The sequence below is a fragment of the Chelmon rostratus genome, chromosome 2, assembly GCF_017976325.1.
Source record: "Chelmon rostratus isolate fCheRos1 chromosome 2, fCheRos1.pri, whole genome shotgun sequence".
Classification (NCBI taxonomy): Eukaryota; Metazoa; Chordata; class Actinopteri; order Chaetodontiformes; family Chaetodontidae; genus Chelmon; species Chelmon rostratus.
Window position 1 is genome coordinate 16,713,976 of NC_055659.1, and position 20,838 is coordinate 16,734,813.

Below are 20,838 nucleotides of genomic sequence, written 5' to 3' on the forward strand. Positions count from 1 at the left end.
AACTACGTAGCGACATGTTGACAAACGTAACAGTTGTACACAGACCATCAGCGCGTCCAGTCTGCCCTGTGCAGCCCTCCTGGGGGGGGCGGTGGTGGGGGGACTCCTGAGAGTAGGCGGAGTACTCGGTGCGTCCTCTCCTCCACCTGCTCGCAGTGTGAGTGAGTGAGTGCGCGCTGGCCGGCGCCTGTGACTGTGATCAGCAGGGGCTGATTTCACTCAGGCTCCTCCAGCGGCTGCAGCCTGTGCGAGTTTAACCCTCACAGAGCCAGCGAGGACCAGCTCAGTGCATCTACACTGTGTCTGTGCTGCAGCCTCACAGGCCAGCAAACACTGCTGTGGGAATTTAGTGCAATTCTGTGAGGATTCATTTAAACATTTTAAACTAAGACCACTAAACACACCACATTTCTCCATAGAGAGCCTACTATTAATAATAATGTAAGGCCTTACACGGATACAAAAGGGATCCTCTCTCTGGATGGTTGTCTGCGAGTCCTTACAAAAGTGGAAAATGGTGAAAAATGTCTGAAATTAGTAGCATAGTTCAGTCTTGGCAGAGACAACCTAACAGGACTGGGACCATGACACACTCAGGTCCAGTGGAAAAGTCACTCATGAATCCACACACAAAGGCACTCAAGCACTTAGGACACACAGTTAAACTGAGGCCAAACTTATTGGAGCTAAGGGCTAATTCTGTCCATGATGGTGCCCTAACTTCGTATGCATCGTCTCATTTAAACATCACGGCTTCAACATGATGACATGACATCCCTCACAGACCTGCACTAACCTGGGGTCTACGGTGGAGCCGCACCTGCTAGCAAGTGATCGGTCGCTTTCCGAACAACATGCAAATCCAAACTTTCCACTCAGCTTCACTCTGCAAACAGCAGGGATGTGCTGGTGTGACAGATGTGTGGCCGGCTCTGTTTACAGTACAGCCAGTCCCCTCATCATGCTCGTGCTCTCGATTTCACATACAGAGCCAAATGCTCCAAAGCTTAACTTGTAACAGCTCCTAAAAGCGACACTTTGTGAACACTGCTCAAATTGTAATATAAGCGAGTATAAAATGTAATTATGTGCAGGAACATAACTGACTTGAACCATTGAATCATTTTACCCAAAAACTTAAAGAAATTTGACAACACAAGATTACATACAAAGCATTATTTACATTTATTGATAAATAATAAAATATATATTACATACAGTATGACATAAATACACACCATAAATATAAAATACAAAAGTACAAAGGGCATATTGACACTATAAACAATGTGCATGTGTTGAAATGTGCTTAAAAGATATGTGTTTTGCTTGTCTAGAGTGTATTCCTGGGTCTGTATCGGACAAGCAAGTCCCCCTCTGGTTGTAGCATTCCAAATCCATATCGACTGGCATTTACCTCTGGCATCTGAGCATTTGGGTCACACAGCTCCAAATCATAGTTAGTCAACACCACGTAAACAAACCTGCAGAGCAAACACAGATAAACAGATGGAATTAGAACAACCCAAGCAGAACTTGGAGATAACAAACTCTCACAGCGTGGGACGTTTTAGCTCTTAACCAGTCGTAAAGATTGATGGTGGAGTGATTCGAGGACACTCACTGTCTGATGGTATTGATGGCAAACTGCTTTCCCACACAGCCATTGGTCCCTGCGCCCCATGGCATGGTGTAATATTTCAGCCGCCTCCCTCCTTTATAAAAGTCCCTCTTCACGGATCCATCTTTATTCAGGAAGCGATCGTACTTGTATTTCTGGAAAGGATTTTTTTCAAGAGCAGATGTTAGATTCTAGCAATTACAGAGGACACATTTATTTATGAAATTTAGCTTGATCGCACAGTTTAATGTCTGTTTCTGCCGGGCAGAGTTTTTCTAATACTAAACTGCCATGTCCTTCCCACGCCTATTAGCTGTGGTCCTGTTCTCGTGCTCGGCTAATCCCTCAGTGGTCCGCAGCTCTGGGTTTGACCTCTCACTGGGTTGTACAGGGTCAGCTTTGTGTAGGCGGTGATTCCACCTTACATAAACAACTACACTAATTACACTTAAGTCTGCCTCCAACTCCTCCCAAAGACAATTACTACTGTTCCTGTTGGCAGCACAGGTAGGTTTTGATAGAGTGAAGAGGATGGCATACAGCAAAGGTGTAACAAGACAGAACAACAAACCTGTGGCTCTTGGTGTATCTCTGGGTCCATTTGAGGGCTGTTGAAGGGGAACAAACACACCCTGTCTCCTTTCCTTAGCAGGTACTCTTGGCCGTCAGCCATGTGGAGGGTCTTATCCTGCACTACCTCTCTGGTGATGAAGGGGGCAGCAGTGAGTCTAAGTGTCTCATCCAAGGCGCTCTCTGTGAAGGGACAGAAAGAAAACGTTAACAGCAAAAGAGCAAGAGCATTTCTGTCATGTTTCTTATACTTTTTATGAATTTGTAACTAATCTGCTCTGTTTCATTCTGCACATCGTGAAAATTCAGATTTCTAAACTCCAAATTTTTTTGATTTAGTACGTTTTCTTTTTTCCATAAATCCTTGAGCACCATTTTGTGCATTATATACATACATATTGTCAATCATTCCAGATTTAATTCTACAGTATTTTTTGCATTCTGAAAAACACTTTTGTTTCACCCTCATCCTGCTGACAACAGCAACAACCTCCTACTCATAAATATCGTTGTGTTTACACAGTCTGGGATTAAGCCCTCACCAAACACTGGGGTGTTCACAGGTCTGTCCAGCACTGAGGTCTCTGAGGTTTCCATCTCGCTCTTCACCGCTGTCAGAGCCTCGGGATTTGTCAACAAGTAGCCCAACATCCAAAATGCAGCAGGACCGACATTACCCTGGAAACAAACAAACACTCGCATGACGACGATGATATGGCTGTCTCTCTCACCCTGCTGTTGCACAGGGCTGACGCAGGGAGTAATTTGGTAACAGCACGTAAGACATCCATACTACTCATGTCTATGCGGCGTGAGAGTCACACAAAGCACACATTTCAATTAAAGTAAAGGTCAATTAAATAAAAACAGCCTCACGCCGAGATTAAAAAAAGGACGGCTTCCTTTCATGTGTCTGGGATGAGAGGAGCCATGCTCTGGATAGTGTCACTACTAGCAAGGCGCAGAGCGGTGATGGTTTACTTAAAAAGGAAAGCCACTGGAAACCTGAGGTCCCCTGCCATCTGCCTGCATCCAAGGGCAGGACACTGAAGCGATTTAGTTTTACAGCAAACTGCAGCATTGTCTGCCAGGAGTCATGCATAAAATAGTGAGCACTGTGGAAACATAAGTGAGTAAACTTCCACAAAATTACCTCTTAAGTCACCACAAATACAATATTAAGTGTAATTAATGACATTATCCAAACTTTTGGCAGATCTGAGTGGGGGAAACCTTTTTTTATTGTATGCTTGAACTTAAAATTTACTGACATCAGCTGTCTGACAATCTGCACGTCCGAATGCATCATGAAAATACGTTAATTTCTCTGACTAAAATGTGACTCAGAGACAACTGACAAAATTATGACTCAAGACTTGTAATAGAATGGAAATAAACCACGGTGACAAGTGCAAAAAAAAAAAAAAAGATGAGTAAGCAGCCTGCAGGGTAAGACCAATGTTGAAGTAAATATCTGATTAACGTATCTGATGCAATGAACCCCTCAGCAGGGCTGTAGGCAAGACCGTATGAGTCAATACCAAGTCAACTCAAATCCCATTCAAGACTAAAACCATCGTCTTATAAATGTAGAAATAACAATCACTTTCTTTAACATGAGAGATGCAGATATGTATACGCTGCTTCATTACTAGAGCTTTAAACATAGAGTCCACCACACTCATCTAAAGGTTTTGGACTTATTATACAAACTATTTGCAGGCCGATTCCATACAGAGATTGTTCAGGAGAAACACTTTAAACCGTGCAGTCAGAGAACAATGTCAATGGAGCTGCAATTTGTTTTATTTTTAAGCAGCCTTTTGAGGTGCATTTCTTGCATGAGAAGTGCTATACAAACCAATTATTATTATTACTATTATCCAAATGTTGCCAATCCTCAACTACAACCCTCTGTCTTATATTCCTGAAGCTCTTTCATGGCTTTCCCGCTCTGAGGCAGAGTAGCTGCTGTGACAGCAGCGGTGAACAGCACACTCATGTGCCAAACAGGAGTACTGCTGCTGCTGCTACCGCACCTCTATGTCTCTATCTCAGGTCCGTTTGACTTCAGGTCTGCTTTGAGAGGCGGATCAAGTTCATCTGACAGAATCTCTGGAGGTGATCAACAACCGAAGTTGTCGTTTTGCAGATGCAGAATGTCTTTGCTGTCCCGACGCCTGACTCACCTGTGTGGCCCAGAGTTGCATCAGCACGGCCTTCCTCTGCGTCTCCTCGTCGGCCCCCTCCTCCTGCAGCAGCCGCCTGTAGGCGTGAAGCCAAGGGCTCGACCCCGAGTCCTCGGTCAGACCCGCTGGGGCCAAAAGCTCCCACAGTCTCTGCCGAACACTCTGGGCTGTCCTCTTCTCCTCTGTCAGATAAACATCGTACAGGAAGAGAGCGAGTGAGTCACAGGCAAAACATAAACAGCTCACCTGAGTCTGAATGTAAGTGAATTACATGCCAATAAACATATATTATTGTGCACAAGAGGCGGGAGGGGAACATTATTTCAGGAATGACAGGCACGACTGCAGGAGGAACAAAATAATATTACAACTGGCTGACTTCCTTGTGTGGGAAGGGTGGACCAAGTGCAATTACAAACAATGATACAGTACGCAAAGAAAGACAAGGCCTGGGGAAATAAGATGTGCTGTATCCAGTGACAGTGAAGTCAGCTACCTGTATGAGTGAGGTCACAGTCTGCAGAGGACTGTGATGATGAAGGTGAATCGTGAAAGTCAACAACAACACAAGAAGGCTCCTAGACACTATGTAAGCAACTGAGTAAGCGGAAGTCGCCGTGGCAACCCTCAAAACAAATCTGAGAGAATGCCCACCGGTGATGTCATAGCACGTTAGCGAGAGACAGTGACAAATGCAAAAAGTGAAGACACCTTCGCATGACTCATGGCCGGTGATGTCAGCGATCTAAAGCTGATTTACATCGTAACTGTTCATCTCTGGCTGAAGCTGCTGATAAGCTGATGAAGAGCGTCAGATTCTTAAAGCAGTTTACAGGGAGAGGTTTACCTGGCTTTAGGGTGCCTCTTGCCATTTTGGTAAGGAGATCATCAAACCTCTTGTACTCCTCATAGACGCTTGAGGGATCGGTGCTGTTGTTGTTCTGCTCTCCGCCGAACAGCGTCAGGTAGCCCGCCCTGCAGAGAAAGGAGACACAAAGTGTGGGAATGTGCGGCGCTTTATGGCAGATAAATCTGCAGATGGAAAGATAGCGAGCCCCTTTTGAGATTTTCCGGGCCACACAACATGTAGCATGTCACCTTGTCACATCAAGCATTACATACTGTCTCACATTCCAGACAGCTCCTGGATAACATCTGACGCTTCCTGCCATGAAAGCCAGAATATGTTCGAAACGGAAATGTGACCTCCAACATTTACGTGAAAGAGTGCAGCCCTCCTACATTTTTCGAGCTGTGTTTACAAACTGAAGACCACAGGAGTGACTTGAGGGTAAACTGTTTAGCTGAATGCCTTTGACCTGAATGCATGCTTCTTTTGACACAGCAAAGAGCATGTGTGTGTGTGTCTGTGTGTGTGTGTGTGTGTGTGGGAGGCTCTCTTACTTGAAGAGTAAGCTGTAAGAAAGGTTGAAAAGTCCCTCTTCTTTCCAGTCTTTCTGGTTCTGAGGCATCTCAGCTTTCAGCAAGGCCTGCAGGTGTCTGCTCGTGGCGCTGTTGAGGGCGTTCAAATTCATTCCCATGAAGTGCCTGTGGGTACGAAGCGTTGCGCCAGACAAGGGAGGAAAAGGTTAACTCCTGTGCCATCAAAGGGAGTCCTGTAAATCATGTCACACTGATTGCTGGTGTTGTGAAAACAGTGCAATCACTCAGTGACACACATTATGAAAGTCAACTGTTGACTTAGTCGCCCGCCCTGTTTTCACTGAGGTAATATAACTTAGGTTTTATGTTTAACAAATTTGGGAAGGTGTATATGCTCGTATAAATCAGATGCAGACGAAGGCAGCATGCACAAATGCCGATCATCTTAAATATTGCATCTAGTGTTCCCCCTCCTTTCTTAGATGTCTGCCTGACAGCCTGTATCTCTCGACAGCAGCGATGTTTTCTTTCATTTCTGCTCCACAAACAAAAACTCCATAGATGATAACTGAGCAATAACAAAACAAGAAGCCCTATAAATAGGTTTCCCAAAACAGGAAGACAGTTGTACAGAAATACCCACAGTGAGACTATTCATGAGACTTGAATGGGTGGATTTCCATGAACAAATTTCGCTTCTACATTCACATGAAATGAAAATGAAAATTGAAAAAAGACACAGCACAAGCTTTCAGCGGGGAGTAGGAGGTAATGAGGTCTTTACTTTTTCATCATCGCCTTCGCTCTCGCCGGCTGGTGGTGCGGCAGCCGCAGGTTGAAGATCCTCTCCATGAGCACCTGCGCGTAGCGAGTGAAGTCCAGGTTGTCCGAGTCGTTGATGACTGTGTCGTATGAGTGCGGGTCCAGCAGCACCGTCACGTAGCGGCCGGCAGCACGCACCTGGACAGCATCCAAGCCACAGCGTAAAAATGTGTGACATACGTACAGGTATGAAGAAGTACATTCGTTTTTCATGCATTCATCAGCATTTAAGTGTTTCATAGAGTGCAGTGAACACAGTAATAACTATTCAATGTGCATAATATCTTAAATCAGAAAACTTTGTATCTTGACAAATCAGATTCACCCCGGTTTATTAGATTTCTGTTGAAGTGCTGGGTCCTTTCAATCATCTTTAAAACACAAGATCACATTTCCTGGATCATTTGCTTTTCCCTCAAATCTGAAACTCATTTGCATTTCGTCTCAGGATAACTGACTGTCATAGCAGATCCTGATGTAAAGCCACGCTACGTGAACATGAACACATCCTTAAATCTCTCAGCTGTACGCTACAGTAACATTTGGAGGGGTAGTCGTGCTGTTGGCCTCCTCCGGGTTAGACTTGAGGAGATGTGATGTTGAAATTCACAACCCTTCATCACACTGAACAAACAGGACTTCTCTCCTGCTGCAATCCCTCGAAAGTGAGCATCAGCACTAGCTACTAAGCACTCAGTATTGTCTATTGTAAAACTGCATTGCATAATAAAGTTCACTCTTGGCTTTGGAAACTGCAGTTGACAGTTCAGCTGCTGCTCTGAAGATTTTGACTCTAAGCTATCACATTTCAAGGCTATTGAGGAATTGTAAATGTTTAAATTTGCTTTTTGTTTGTGACACTAAAAGTGTTCAGAAAACTGACATTTGAGCGTCCACAGATGTGACATCCCTGTACCACCATGTTTAGGTTTCTTCCACTCACTGTGAAAATGTCGCCATGCTTCAGCTTCATTCGATTCAAGAACTTGGAAGCATCTTTTCCAAATTCGAGTGCATGGCCTAGCCACGGGATCACTCCTTTGTCGAGGGGGGGATCACTCTTGGATCTACAGGAAATAAAAAAATACAAACAAAAAGGTGAAACAGATTTTAAACACTTTGAAGAGAGTTATCTGTCTGTCTGACACTTCATCCTACTGACATGACATTTTCTCTTCCATCATGTATCAGAGCACAAACAGTGCAGTCTGTGTTTGTGTGTTCAACCTTTTATAAGATTATGCTTGTAGAGGTAAAGGTCAACAGAACAATAACAGGGATTAGTCACAGAAAATATCATTACATCACGAACTTTTTGTGCCATTTTTAATTGCCTGAAAGGAAAACAAAAGAAAAACCTCCTCTGGACACTTCTAAATTTAACACTGTAGTAGTTCAACAACATTCCTCAGATTGCAGTGAGAACAACTCACTACACTAACAAAATAAATCTGTTTGCTTGCGGTGATAAAACCGCGTACTGACTCCTTTATCATTATTATTATTATCACCAGTGTTATTACTGATTACTCAGAAGTAGCCACACGTTGATTTAAACCAGGCACGAATCCGTGCGAGGGCTGACAGCTGAAACAGTGACACTGCGATGAAATCAGTGTCAAGCATAAGTTTTCTCACAGTGTTGATATCTGTGTGGAGCAACACGAGCGAGCAGCGGGGAAACTCACCTCGACCTGTGCGTGAGAAGAAAATAAAGCAGGACAGCTTGGACGAGCAGAAAAACGGTCCAGAACATCTCGCGTGGTTACTCCTCCGCTCCGCGGGATCAATGTAGGCAAGCTCGGGCCGCACGTGGCTTTTTATGCGCGAGCCCTCCTCACCCAGCGCTACGTCACCGCATTGTTTGTGTAAATCTGGTATGACCGCAGCTCATTTGACCCAGTGCTGACAGAAAGCACAGGAAATCAGATTAATGACACAAAGCGATCGTTTTACAGGCACCTACCCAGGGGAACATGAATTATTATTATTATTGTTAGTTAGTATTAGTTTAAGGTTGTGAAATTGAACAAAACTGCAATATATGTTATCAAATTACCTGCAGAACCTACAGTGTACGTCTTTTCCTGTTTCCTGACAATTACGTTTCCTTTTCGTACAGTAGTTATGGCGAACTGCTCAAAAACTCCCGTTGTATTTTTCCTGTTCGGGAAAAACCCTTTGATCAGACATGACTTGATAGACAGGCTGAAGTGTAATCCTGCCTGCCTGCAAACGTTCACGCACACAAACATTACAGTCACTTGCTCTGAGTCACACACTCACACACGCAGACACACTTCCTTCTCTGCATCATAACAGCTGATCAGCCTCTAGTGTGCCCACTTGAGGTGTGCTGGCCCTGATGCCTATCAAAGGTGGGGAGGGCACACACTCTTACTTTCTTGTCAGGAGGTCCAATCAAAACATTTTCCAGCAAATACACAAAAATATATTTGAAAGTGCAGCCGCCCATTCCGCTCAGGGCAATCTTCTTAATATTGGCTGCATATAATGTATTATGGGATGAACACATACATCAGCTGACACTTGGTTTGACTCTTTATTGATCAGAACAAATGGCAGGTTTGAGGTGTGCAGTGAGACAGCCATCAGCAGGTTCCTGTCAGTCAGACAGAATGCTGAACGTGACAGCAGCTTTTTCTCTTTCCAGTTCAGCATTTATCAAATTGAACCAAATGAGAAATGTACAAAAAAAAAGTGATACAGCAAAACTGCTTGGCACCCTTGACCAGAGAACCTGAATTAAGAGAATATAAATAATGTTGATCCTACATGGCCTCAAATGTAAATTCAGAACTTGAACGCAGGATGTGAACTAGGAGAGCTTCTTGTCATCCTTCTCCTCCCCCTGCGTTCCTCGTGATTCATAGACGTCCTCCGGCGTTTGGCCAAACACGGCCCCGGTCCGCTTGAGGAGGTAGACTCCAGCATGTAAACCCCCGACATTGACCCAAACAGTGTGCAGCTTCCTCCACAGTCCTCCCATCCTCGAGATAGCCTGGAGACGACATAAATCACGTCAGGGAAAACTAACAAATGAGACAGTATGTTTTGCGTAAAACGAGACCTCTGCTTAGACAAATGCAGCTGCTTCAAGACGTGTTCCGTGATAAAGTGGCTGAGCTGAGTTAGACCTGCATCACTCAAACTGCAGAGGGGTTATTTATAGATTATTTCAGGATAAACTGATTCTGCACGCAAGCTTTTAAACGCAGCACTTTGAGCTGAAGGGAGGGGGGAGAACGGCACACTTCTGTAAATCATTCTGGTATTTTAAGAAACGATATACTTCAGTCTAAACTAGAATTACCACCTTGTGCTTGTTTGCCTTCACCAGCCAGTCAAGATGCAGTTCATCCACGTCTTTCCAGACTCGTATAATACATGCAGCAAAGACTTTGAAGGGATTTAATAAAAGGCATTATGTGTATTTTTTTTTTTTGTGAAATGGAAGTTCACTATAATGACATGTATGACTGCAGTGAATAATTTCCAGTGAGAAATACGCTGTCTTCATTTAGACTGTTTTTCCAGAGGACTGATAGAGAACTTCATCACATGGTGCAACTACAATCACATGAACACAGAACCAATGAGCTTGTGGTGAACTACAATGCTTCAGATTAGTGTCACCAATTCAGTATCTGACCAAATGTGAAATATGGTCACAGCCTCCCCTTCTGTTCCTAACTTGTGGTGCTGAATCATGTTAAGAATGTTATGATGTCACAGTGAATTTGACCTTTGACTTTTTGTCACCACTTCCTTCTTTTATCCAACAAGATATTTGTGTGAAATTTTGTCAGGACCATCCTGTGAATTCTTGAGCTACAGCCAAAAAAACGTTTTGTGAGGTCACGTCGACCGTTGACGACCAAAATCTAAGCAGTTCATTAAAACTCAGGATTCTGTTAATGTTAGAATATGGTAGTTATACTTTAACTTGTACTTCTTTCTGGTTTTACTGTGTCACTCACTTTGCAACGTGTTTTCAAAAGCTGTTATTACTTTTAATTGTGGAAACAAACACAACCCGTCACCTCACCGACTTCATAGTTTTATCTTTTTAGATGGCAATGTTGGTGTGACAGTCAATCCACCACTTTGGTCCAGACTGAAATATCTAAACAACTATTGTGTTAGATGTATTGCCAATGATTTGGTCCAAAACAGGATGAATCCTAATGACTTGAGTGATCATATGACTTTTCTTCTAGCGCCACCATTAGTTCAAAATTAAAACTTGCAGAATACTTAGCAGCTGACATTTGCATTAAGCTCAAAGCACCACCTCAAGAGGTGTTCTCATATTGTTGACAGGCAGAGTGATCTCAATACATGTCATTTTAATTATTTTTCAGACTAACCGCCTGACTGCTACATTACAGGTTAAGGGCTACTTCATCTGTGGCGTGTGACGGAGAAAAAAACACAGGTCCTTCCTTCCTGCTGCTATCAGACTTCACAATTAACACTACTCCTAGTACACCACACACACCTAAACTGATGAATTCACTCATGTGCAATATCAATACTTCCTATGTGCAATTATGTGAATTTAACCACTGAGTCTGTTCACTTATTTATCATACTGTGCTGTTGCTTCTTACTAGCGCACTGCAAACGTGTCCACTGTGGGATTAATGAAGGATTATTTTATCTTGAATGAGGTGGAGAAATACTTCTGCACATGTGAGAGGACTGCTTTGACGAGAGACTCTTTGTGGCGACAGTCTGATAAAATCACACCTGAAGAATCGTTCCAGTCAACGGTGTAACCATCAGTGCAAATCAGGGTGAAAAGTGCAGCATGTTAAAACTGCAGGTCACCATAGCAACAGTAGTGGTTCATGCTTCATTATCAAGACCTGAGCTTGTTAACTGCTGGTTTAACTGACTACAATAAACCAAAAACACTGATGTTATTTTGAACACAGCCAGCATTTTCCTCTTTGCAAAGTGAATATGGTTTAAGTACAATCACACATGTGGTGTCAGCTTTTCACCTCCACTCCCTGGTTTGGCAATTCTTTTCTACTGTGAAAAGGCAGCACGTCACACAGTGCAGTCACTGTGTGTTTTCTCGGGGAGCGTGCGCACTTTAAGGAATGACTGAGGAATTTGGCTTTTGTTTCCTTCACTTTGGGATGTGGCCTCAGACTGCCATTTATTTCTGCTGTGCTCATAGCAAAACATGGTAAGCACTTTGCCTAACGCTATTCCATTCTATTTAGGCTGTGGTGGTTTGCATCTGCAATTAAATGCCTTTCATGTATTGCCACATACACACACACACACACACACACACACACACACACAAACATGCATACATACATGCATACACAAATACACACACGCATACACACACACAAAAAAAATCCCTTTTGGCTTCAGTTTTAAGGGAAACACTACGCAAAACCCTGAAAGTCAAGCTAGTTAAAAGTGATTGTAGATAGTAGTCAGTCAGCAGGTGAAGCTCATTTAAATGCACTATTTGGAGAATGACTTCCATGGCAACAGGTTGTATACTTATACACACTGTGCACCAATTAATTTAATCTTGACCTGCTTACTTTTGCTCAGCTGACTGAGTTGTGGAAAAATTAGAGCCACTGATTATAAGAGGGTGGGGTTACAAACCAATACAACTGTCCTCGGATGGAACATGGTACTTACACTGTGTATTGTCCTGCTGTGAGAGGAACAGTCTACTGCAGCTGCACCCATCAGCAGTTAATGATAATTACAATGATTTATTGAGCAGGTACAACTGTTCCCGCCCCAGCATTAATGAATACAAGTTTTGTAGCACAACAGTTACTATCATTACATATGTGTACGTAAAAAGGCTCCATCTCTTTTAACTTTATCCGTCACTGATTAAAAGCAGCACCTGTCAGGAGTGTTAGGTGCTATAACGTAACAAACATGCTGCCAAAACTGTCTGAGGGCTCCAAAGAGGCATCAAGTTCCCAAACTCAAGAAACTGGATTCTTTTCTGTTTCTGTATCACTGTCACTAAGGCCCAACAGTGCAGTGACAGCATTAAGTGCGTTGTCACTGTGTTCGCTGATGCACCTATGTACACATCTCTGTGTTGTCTTGCATAGCTTTAAGGATCATTGGTTACTCTCCTTTTTGTTCATGGGTGTGGGTTAGGTGCTGCTTTCTGAACAATATGGGCACAGAGGAAGGCAGTTATTGTATCCCTAACAGGCAGTCGGTCGTGTGCATATGGTGCCAAGTGTCCGGATTAAAATTGGATTACGCAAACAACAGCTAGTGAGAATCATTATTAGGAAAGTGGGTGGCAGGAAAGGACTTGCACTGTGACTTATTTGAAAGTTCTCACGTAACGGTGTCTAATTTTCTTGGAAAGATTCTGTGATAGCTGAATTTCCTCTTTATCCACGGTTACCTTGGAAAAGCATTTCTTGTCCTGTGTCAACAAGACAGCCTTTCCTGAGCCTGGTCTGCACACACGGGCCATTTCTCTCAGACAGGAGGGGTAAAGGTCCCAGTTCTTCTTCTTCGAGCCCATCCTTCAAGAAAACAAACGAAAGGCTTTACCGCACGGTTGAGTGAAATATAAACACACAGAATTCAAAACATCAACTTATTTAGTATAATTTCTACATGCTATTCAATCAACTGCGTACTGTACGGTGCAGCACTGTTATTAAGGTACCTCTTTCCAAAGGGCATGTCAGTGATGATTATGTCAACAGAGCTGGTCCTTATGGGTAAATTGCACAGATCCCAACGCACCGTGTCAATGGGCAATCCAGAGGCACTGTTTGAAAGGATCCAAGGAGGATTTGAAATCATCGTGACAATCAACTCCATAAAATAGCACATAAAAACGACCTGATATGAGATGCTGAGCCGTCTGCCCTCTCACCTGCCCTTGTCTGCCCTCCGCTTCTGGATGTGACAAATATTATTGACCGTGCGGTTAACCGCCATGTCGTAGTTGTCACCGGCAATGTAGAATGAACTGTTAAATTCAATGGCCCCCTGGAGAAGAAAGACATTAGGCAATTAGCAGTCTGTGGCCTTTCGTTCTTGATAGCCCTCCCAACACTGAATAAGCCTGCTTCCTCACAGCACTCAGTGAATCACATTTGATGATGTCCAGCAATCGCAGTTCAGGTTCGGAGACAGGACATGGGTCAGACTGCTTCTGCACAAATGAAAATGCATCCAAGATCAATCTGAAGTCTTCAGTCTGTCGTTTGCTCATGAGGTGAATTTGATGTGGGCCTTCAGAAGACTTGTGCAGGTGTGGCGGGAATTTCTTCTTCACCTCATGATTCAGTTCTGATTCAGTTCAGGGCTACGCTGCCGTTATAAAACAATTATCGACGCATCTTGATGCATCAAAACGTTTGACTTCTGTACATGATTTATTTTTTCACTGTGTCTGACTCCTTGCTACTTTTAAAACATACAGTAGCATATTTGTAATGATCCGTAACTAAAATAAACTGATTCAATGATTTTACTTTCAATATCATGCTCACCAAAACACAATAAGTAGCCTAGCTGGCCGTTACGTGTCACCACCCAGCCAGGTCTTACAAAACCGTTAGAGGCGATCATGATGTCAAGAATTGGATTTTAAATTTCCGATTATTGACTTTTCTGCAGGGACGATCTTTTAAGAGATAATCACGATGCATCTAAGAACTGAGTTTCTCCTCCACTCCGATGTGGTGCAGTGTAATGACGTGCAGATCATAGCTGTGTTGTGTTCAATCATGAGGTTATCTGAGAGGGTGTTCATACATATTCTTTAACTTCATGTTTTCTCCTTTTTGAGTAATATTTGCAAACACACTGTAAGAACACTGCAGTCCAGGTACAGAAGTTAAATCTCACCTCCAAAGGTATAGCTCCAGTCCCGCACATTGGATCAAGTATTATATCTGATGCCTGAGGTTTACACAGCCTGTCAACAGACAAAAGAGGATCAATATAACACCAAGATGCAACATTATAGATTTTAGTATGGTGCATTTTACATCTTTAACAGCATCCCAAATCTGCCACACATGCCAGAAAGCTCATAAGCCCATCATGATTCAGTAACTGAACAGTACTGCCCTACTGCATTTTACATACACCTAACTACGCCTTTCCTCCCTCAACAACACTTTGTATCTGATGTTTCTGTTGTTTCTAACATCACTGTGCGCCAGTCACTTAATTAAGATAATACACTTAAAGCTGCAAAGGGTAGAATCACTAAATGCCAAATACTTGAATTTCATCCAAGCCATATTTATAGTGCTGTTAGTGATGAATTACATTGTTATGATGTATTTCTTTTGCGCAAGTGTCGTTGCGCTCATTTGTAAAGTACACAAATGAGGCTCACCTGTGTAAGCTTTGTTGCATTCTGTCAATTTATGTTTATCTTCATGGAAAATGTTACTCAGCAGAGCTGTTATTTGTGCATTTTGTTACGCCTAAGAATAAACACTGAGGTGTGACTTGCAAATATATCTCAACAGAGACGAGTTTTTCTTGGCTAGTGTGACGGTATTGTGCGTGCCTGCGCGCATGCCTACCTCACTGTCAACTTAGTCATGTGCGCTTTCAGATGAGTGATTGTTCTAACCTGACGCGCTAGATGGTTTAGTACACAGAACCATCTGGGAAGTCGTCCTTGGGAACTGCTTGGTAAAGGGCTGGTACTTTCAAAACATACTTGGCAGGTGATTGGATCAACCATCTGTCTATTATGGGCTATCATAGGCTAACTTCAACCAGTCAGATCAACGGACAACATGGGGTCTTGCCAAAGCTGGTGGGTAGCAGATTAACAACATCTTTTCCATGGAGAAAAGTCTAAACCTGCGCTAACCGTCATTGTTGTTTTAGAACAAACAGTAGATTCATTTGCTGCCATCCCACCTTAACCACGAACACCTGTAGCGGCCAGTAGTTCCACACAGGACACTGATGGGTCTGAACCACTGTGATTTGGTCAAATATGCATAGCTAGATACCTGGTAAGATAGATTTGCGTGATCTCGTGGGTCATCAGGATCACATGGTGCACCAGGTGAAACCAGTGTTAAAGAATTACCTGAGCATGCCATAGCACAAGGTCGACCGCAGAGTGGTGGGTCCAAAGTGACTGATGTTTCTCCTGTGAAGACTCTCTTCGGTGAGAGCAATGCCGATCACCACCTCTTGATTGTGTATGTTTAGTAACACCTACAGTGCAGCGACATACAGCACATGATTACAAATCAATCATCAGTGTAACCCAACTTTTTTATATTCTATGGAGCTGAAAAATAAATTCTAATGCAAACTTTTTTGATTTGGGTTAACTGTTTCAGTAATTTTTAAGCAACAATGCCAAACAGCTTGTAGTCCTGCTTGGGAAATGTGAGGATTTGCTGCTTTTAGTCATATATGATTGCAAATTGAATATCTTTTTAGCTTTGTACTGTTGCTACGGCAAAACAATCAGTTTGATAACATCAGCTTGGGCTCTGAAAACTTGTTATCACTATTTTTCACTATTTTTATGACATTTCAGAAATCAGCAACTGATTAATTGAAAAACGAATCTGCAGAATAATCAATAATGGAAATAATAGTTAGTTGCAAGCCTAATATTCTAGTGTATCATCTTCAGCAAACTGAAGCATGCAAGCACAAAGTGAACACATTTAGGGCAGTTTACAAAATATTTCAAAATGCACCCAAATATGCATCTAAATGTCAGCTAACCAAGAACAGGCACTTTAACTGAATTCAGTCTGGGGGAAAACTACAGTTTTAGGAGTTAAATTACACAAACCTGCAGCAACTGCACCGACCAGTAAAATACTTCAAGCGATTTGGTCACAGATCGTCATCACTATGTGAAGCCCTTGTTATGTTCATTTAAGAAACAAACACATCATCCCATCACGTGACACAACACTGAAACACTTTTCAACTTGTCACATGTGAACAGCTTATCAGCCTGGAAAATCTTAATTAAATGAGCTGTTATTTCTTCTTTTGTCGCTCATTAAAACAATAATAGGTTACGCCTTGCCTTGTATATGTATCTGAAGTTTTTTTTGGCTGATGCCATGGCATTCACTGTGCGTCAGTCGGGTCTGAACAAGAACGCCTACCTCTATGTCAAACTTTGTCATGTCGGCTTTCCACTGGAAGAATTCTTGCACGGCTCCACCAAAGTCTCTGGCTGCCTCGTTAGAGGAAAAGCTGTGTTTGTCACCAGCTCTGTTGCACGTCACGCGAAACTTGATGAGTTTGGCCTCGGGTGCTACCTCCCCTGAGTCCGGCATGCTGGACTCCATGTCTGGCGTGGTCTCTGCCTTGGTCTGGCTCTCTGCAGCAGAGGCTGCTTGAGGTTGCTCTTGCTGCTCTGTGTCAGCCATGGTTGCATCAGTGGCCTCACTATTAGCTTTAACTTTGTTGCCATTTCCTCCTTTCCTGTAGCCTTTCTTCTTTTTTAGCGTACGATTTAGTTCCCAAACCTCTAACGCATTAGTCCAGGGCAGTTTGGAAGCAAGCTGCTGCAACTCCATCAAAGTCTCCTCCTGTACAAAATACAGTGTTTAGGACCCTGATGATAATGCACTTAACATCGGATGCAACAGAAAACAGTTGGCTGCAAGTTACCTTTGATTCTTTGAACTGGTAATGATCATACTCCTCAACCACAACAAACAGGTTGTCCACAGACCTCAGAAGATGGACCTACAGTGGGGAATTCAATGAATAGATAAAAAAGAAAGACAGACTGTACACTTCCTTTTGCACTTTAAACTGGGAGTTTCAACATATCATCACCTCCATATAAACAGCTATTACCATAGATCATCAGAGCAGATTTTTCTATGCTTATAGTGCAATCTGACAGCGAGAAACACTGTACAAAAACAAGACATGGATGTTAACATGTCACACCTGGAAAAGCTTGTCAGTGGTTATTGGGAAGTATATGCGACCACGATCTTTGCTGATGCGTGCGTCGGCCCCAATCTTCTCCTTGACCTCCTCTGCAGCAGTGTGCTCGAAACCTGTGGGCACAGTTGCTCCGACAGTGACGGTGATGATGTCCCTAGAGGTGGCATCATCCTCAGTGGAGGAAGAGGTGGATGGCCCCTCTGCGTTGGGGCCCTGCTCTGCAGCCCCATCTTCCTGGGTGGACATGCTGTATTTGTGTACTGCAGACACAGAGGTGTAAGTGAGATGATCACAGGTGGGGCCAAGATGAGTGGCTCAGGTGTAACACCTGGAGGGAGGGAGAGAGGGAGAGGGCGAGAGAGAGAGAGAGAGAGAGAGAGAGAGAGAGATTCAAATTAACAATGCTGCATTTTGTGCCATATTCAGACATAAAGAGTAATTTCAAGGAAACAGCGTATTCCAGAGAACTATTTAGTGCTATCATATAGTCGTAAGTTAGTATGTTAGCGTCCGTTTATTTGAACCACGTAAAAACACGTGCAACGTTATTAATGGAGAAGTAAGTTAACATTACCAGTTAACTGAGCCGGCTATCGTTAGCTTTGATGAGCTAAAAAGTTGTTACGAATAAAAAACAATGTAACGTTAGCCACTGATACTGCTTTTATATTAGATTTCTGCCAAGTCATGATATGTGTTTAAGCAATGAGCCCACCGGTTGAACCGCAGAAGTTGGTAACAGCCTTGCAAGGGTCTGCTGTATTAAACTTGCTAACTGGAGTCAAACCAAGCTGTCAAACACGAGGCGACATGTTGTTTCCGCTTAGCAGCAACACTTCCGGCCCAAATCCTTCAAAATAAAAGCATCATCTCCGTGGACACTGACAAAAAACTGTAAAAATATAACGTCAAAATACTTCTCAAAATCAACCATACACTGAATGAAGTGTACTGTGTCCCCTCCATTACTCTCCACTTTCCAATTATTACCACTGGCATGTTCTCAGTTACTCTGAAGGTTTTATGCAAAGTCACCATGTCAGAATATTCACGTTCACACACATTAACATATTCTTTCTAAACATCTGTGAATTATTCAACATGAAAAAGTACAAAAAAATTGCAATAAATTACATTTATGTAGCTGGTGCTTTTATCCAAAGTGTATACGACCATACAGATACAACTAAAAAAATGTAAGACTCAAGAAAATACATGAACTTCACAAAATATGCTCAAATGCTTCAAGTGATACAAAATCTTAAAATTAGTATTAAAAAACATGTTGCATGATAAGTAAAATAAATAAATTACATTTATAATTAAGACAGGAATGCATTCTATGTTTTTGTTTGTCCGCTTTTTGCTTGACCTTCTTACATCATTGATTACATGACCTTCATATAGTGGGTAATCAAATTTACATTATTAAGACTATTTTAAAGCTTAAAAACTTTTTTTTTATTTTGAAATCCACTGGCCCAAACAGAAAATCTAGTTGGAGCCAGGTGCACTCATCTTTATCATGTGTTTTTTTTTCATGTTCACTGTCTACTACTTCCGGGTACACCTTTCCACAAGCGACCGGCAGAGGGCGCCATAATATTTCTTTTTGATCTGGGTGGGAGCACACTGATAACCTTGACCTCACGTGGCAGTGCATGAAAGGCAGAGGCAGTGTGCAGGATCTGTCAAACGCCTGTCAACACCCCACCAATATGAAATGAGGAAGGCAGGATTAAAATAATCTTTTCCGTGCATTTTTATCTGTAATTATGGCTTTTGTTTTCTCTTTGAACTGTGGCTATAATTCGTTGTATGGATGTTGGGTTGACAGAGATAAAATAGTTTCTTTATAATTGTGATTAAGTATGCATTCACCAGCAGTGAGATAAATAAGATGAACATTCAGTTTAGTCAAACACATATCACACCAGTTACTCATGGTGACAAAATACATTTTGGCCCATAATCTCCTAATTTATCATTTGTGATTCATTTAGTTTATGTAGGGAGAAGTGATAAGAGTAACTGTCTTCTCCTCAGTGTCACATTTCCTCGTGTGATTAGTTGATCCTCTGGGCAGCAGAAGGAGCAGCTTTAACTCCATTTGACAATTCTCTATCTTTTAGAAAACACCTGTGGAGGAAAATAAAGAGCAAGTCATATGTTTAGTATGTTGATTGAAAATGTTTTCTTGTTTTTCGAATGTTCTGTTCCATTCTGTGAAGTCTGAGAGACAAGTGGGCGTGTGTTTATGACAGGGAACGAAAAGTCCTGCACAACAGATGGCAAGTGCTGCACGGAGTACAGTCAGGCACTGCAAGCAACTTTTACCAGCTTAATTATCTTATAAACACATTGGCAAAGGCAGGTTTTGACATAATGCATCAATTAATCCGCTCTGCAAAGAGAACGTGCAGTATGGCGGACAGGGCAAAGAAACTCAGAGTGCAAAAGAAGATCAAACAGACACAGTCCTGTTTGATCTGTGTGTCACTCAGGTGCAATCCATGCAGGTAGACCCGCTTCTATCCTCACATGTAAGCTCAGCTGCACAAACGTGCAATGAGGAGAAAAGACAAGCATGCACGAAAGAGGGAATATCCTCAAAGCAGGCTTGACAAACCCTGTGGGATTTTACACTGGGATTTTCTGCCAGGGCTGAGCAGCCCCTCACTGGGATTATTCCTCAGATCCTTCTCTCTGTGTGGTATTACTTATTACAATAAAAGTGACAGTTACAGAGATATGAGCCGACCTCTCAGGGAAGAAAATGCAAGGCATATCAAGGAGACATCTCTCTCTCAGCGTGAGCGCTTGATGATTGATTGATGACAGCGTAAATCAGCATCAAGGAAAATGTATCAAAGGCGTCGATAGAGGTTGTCAGTGGTTTGCGTGTGACTGTCGTAAGTCAGAACCTCTGCAGCCTTTAACTAATTGGAAAGAAAATATAACAGTGAACACAATGTGAAATCAGCATCATGTACGCCTGGAGAAATGTGCCATTAAAAACATGGATCACTTTATAATGCTGCAAATACATTTAACAGTACAGTCGACGGACAGCAGCAGCAGCAGGACACATGATTTCACCTTTAATCCAGAGTCATCACTCAGATCACTCATTTATTGTATTTCTGCCCAGTTCATTACAATAATGTCAAAATTATATCAGAAAATGGGAGTAATTGCACTTCTAACTTCAGAAACATGTCATATTATCCTTCCTTTCCTCCTCTTTCTTCTTTTAGAGGTAGTGCAGGATAAATGCACAGAGGG

At 42.5% G+C, this 20,838-nt stretch overlaps 2 protein-coding genes across 2 annotated transcripts; both read right to left on the reverse strand.

Annotated features, from left to right (window-relative positions):
- Positions 1-1,166: 1,166 nt before the first annotated feature.
- LOC121616000 (prostacyclin synthase-like) lies at positions 1,167-8,410 on the reverse strand. Its single transcript, XM_041950580.1, has 10 exons — positions 8,274-8,410; positions 7,529-7,652; positions 6,548-6,723; positions 5,785-5,928; positions 5,228-5,355; positions 4,381-4,562; positions 2,734-2,869; positions 2,193-2,374; positions 1,625-1,776; positions 1,167-1,484 (listed from the first exon to the last, which is right to left on the reverse strand). The coding sequence occupies exons 1-10, from the start codon at positions 8,339-8,341 to the stop codon at positions 1,334-1,336; spliced, it is 1,443 nt and encodes a 480-aa protein (XP_041806514.1). The 5' UTR covers positions 8,342-8,410; the 3' UTR covers positions 1,167-1,333.
- Positions 8,411-9,144: 734 nt separating this feature from the next.
- Positions 9,145-18,390, reverse strand: thumpd3 (THUMP domain containing 3). The gene is made up of 10 exons (XM_041955614.1): positions 18,269-18,390; positions 17,554-17,881; positions 17,266-17,343; positions 16,755-17,183; positions 15,704-15,834; positions 14,491-14,560; positions 13,511-13,626; positions 13,298-13,402; positions 13,028-13,151; positions 9,145-9,607 (listed from the first exon to the last, which is right to left on the reverse strand). The coding sequence occupies exons 2-10, from the start codon at positions 17,797-17,799 to the stop codon at positions 9,425-9,427; spliced, it is 1,482 nt and encodes a 493-aa protein (XP_041811548.1). The 5' UTR covers positions 17,800-17,881; positions 18,269-18,390; the 3' UTR covers positions 9,145-9,424.
- Positions 18,391-20,838: the final 2,448 nt, after the last annotated feature.

What these genes read in the sequence shown, in the direction of transcription:
- LOC121616000 (XM_041950580.1), bottom strand. Translation starts at nt 8,341, where the DNA reads ATGTTCTGGACCGTTTTTCTGCTCGTCCAAGCTGTCCTGCTTTATTTT. An exon ending in AAGAGGCACCCTAAAGCCAG is followed by an intron (nt 4,563 to 5,227) that starts GTAAACCTCTCC and finishes TTTATCTGACAG; the next exon opens with AGGAGAAGAGGACAGCCCAG. An exon ending in TGTGAACACCCCAGTGTTTG is followed by an intron (nt 2,375 to 2,733) that starts GTGAGGGCTTAA and finishes GTCCCTTCACAG; the next exon opens with AGAGCGCCTTGGATGAGACA.
- thumpd3 (XM_041955614.1), bottom strand. Translation starts at nt 17,799, where the DNA reads ATGTCCACCCAGGAAGATGGGGCTGCAGAGCAGGGCCCCAACGCAGAG. An exon ending in ACCAGTTCAAAGAATCAAAG is followed by an intron (nt 17,184 to 17,265) that starts GTAACTTGCAGC and finishes TATTTTGTACAG; the next exon opens with GAGGAGACTTTGATGGAGTT. An exon ending in CGGAGGGCAGACAAGGGCAG is followed by an intron (nt 13,403 to 13,510) that starts GTGAGAGGGCAG and finishes CCTTTCAAACAG; the next exon opens with TGCCTCTGGATTGCCCATTG.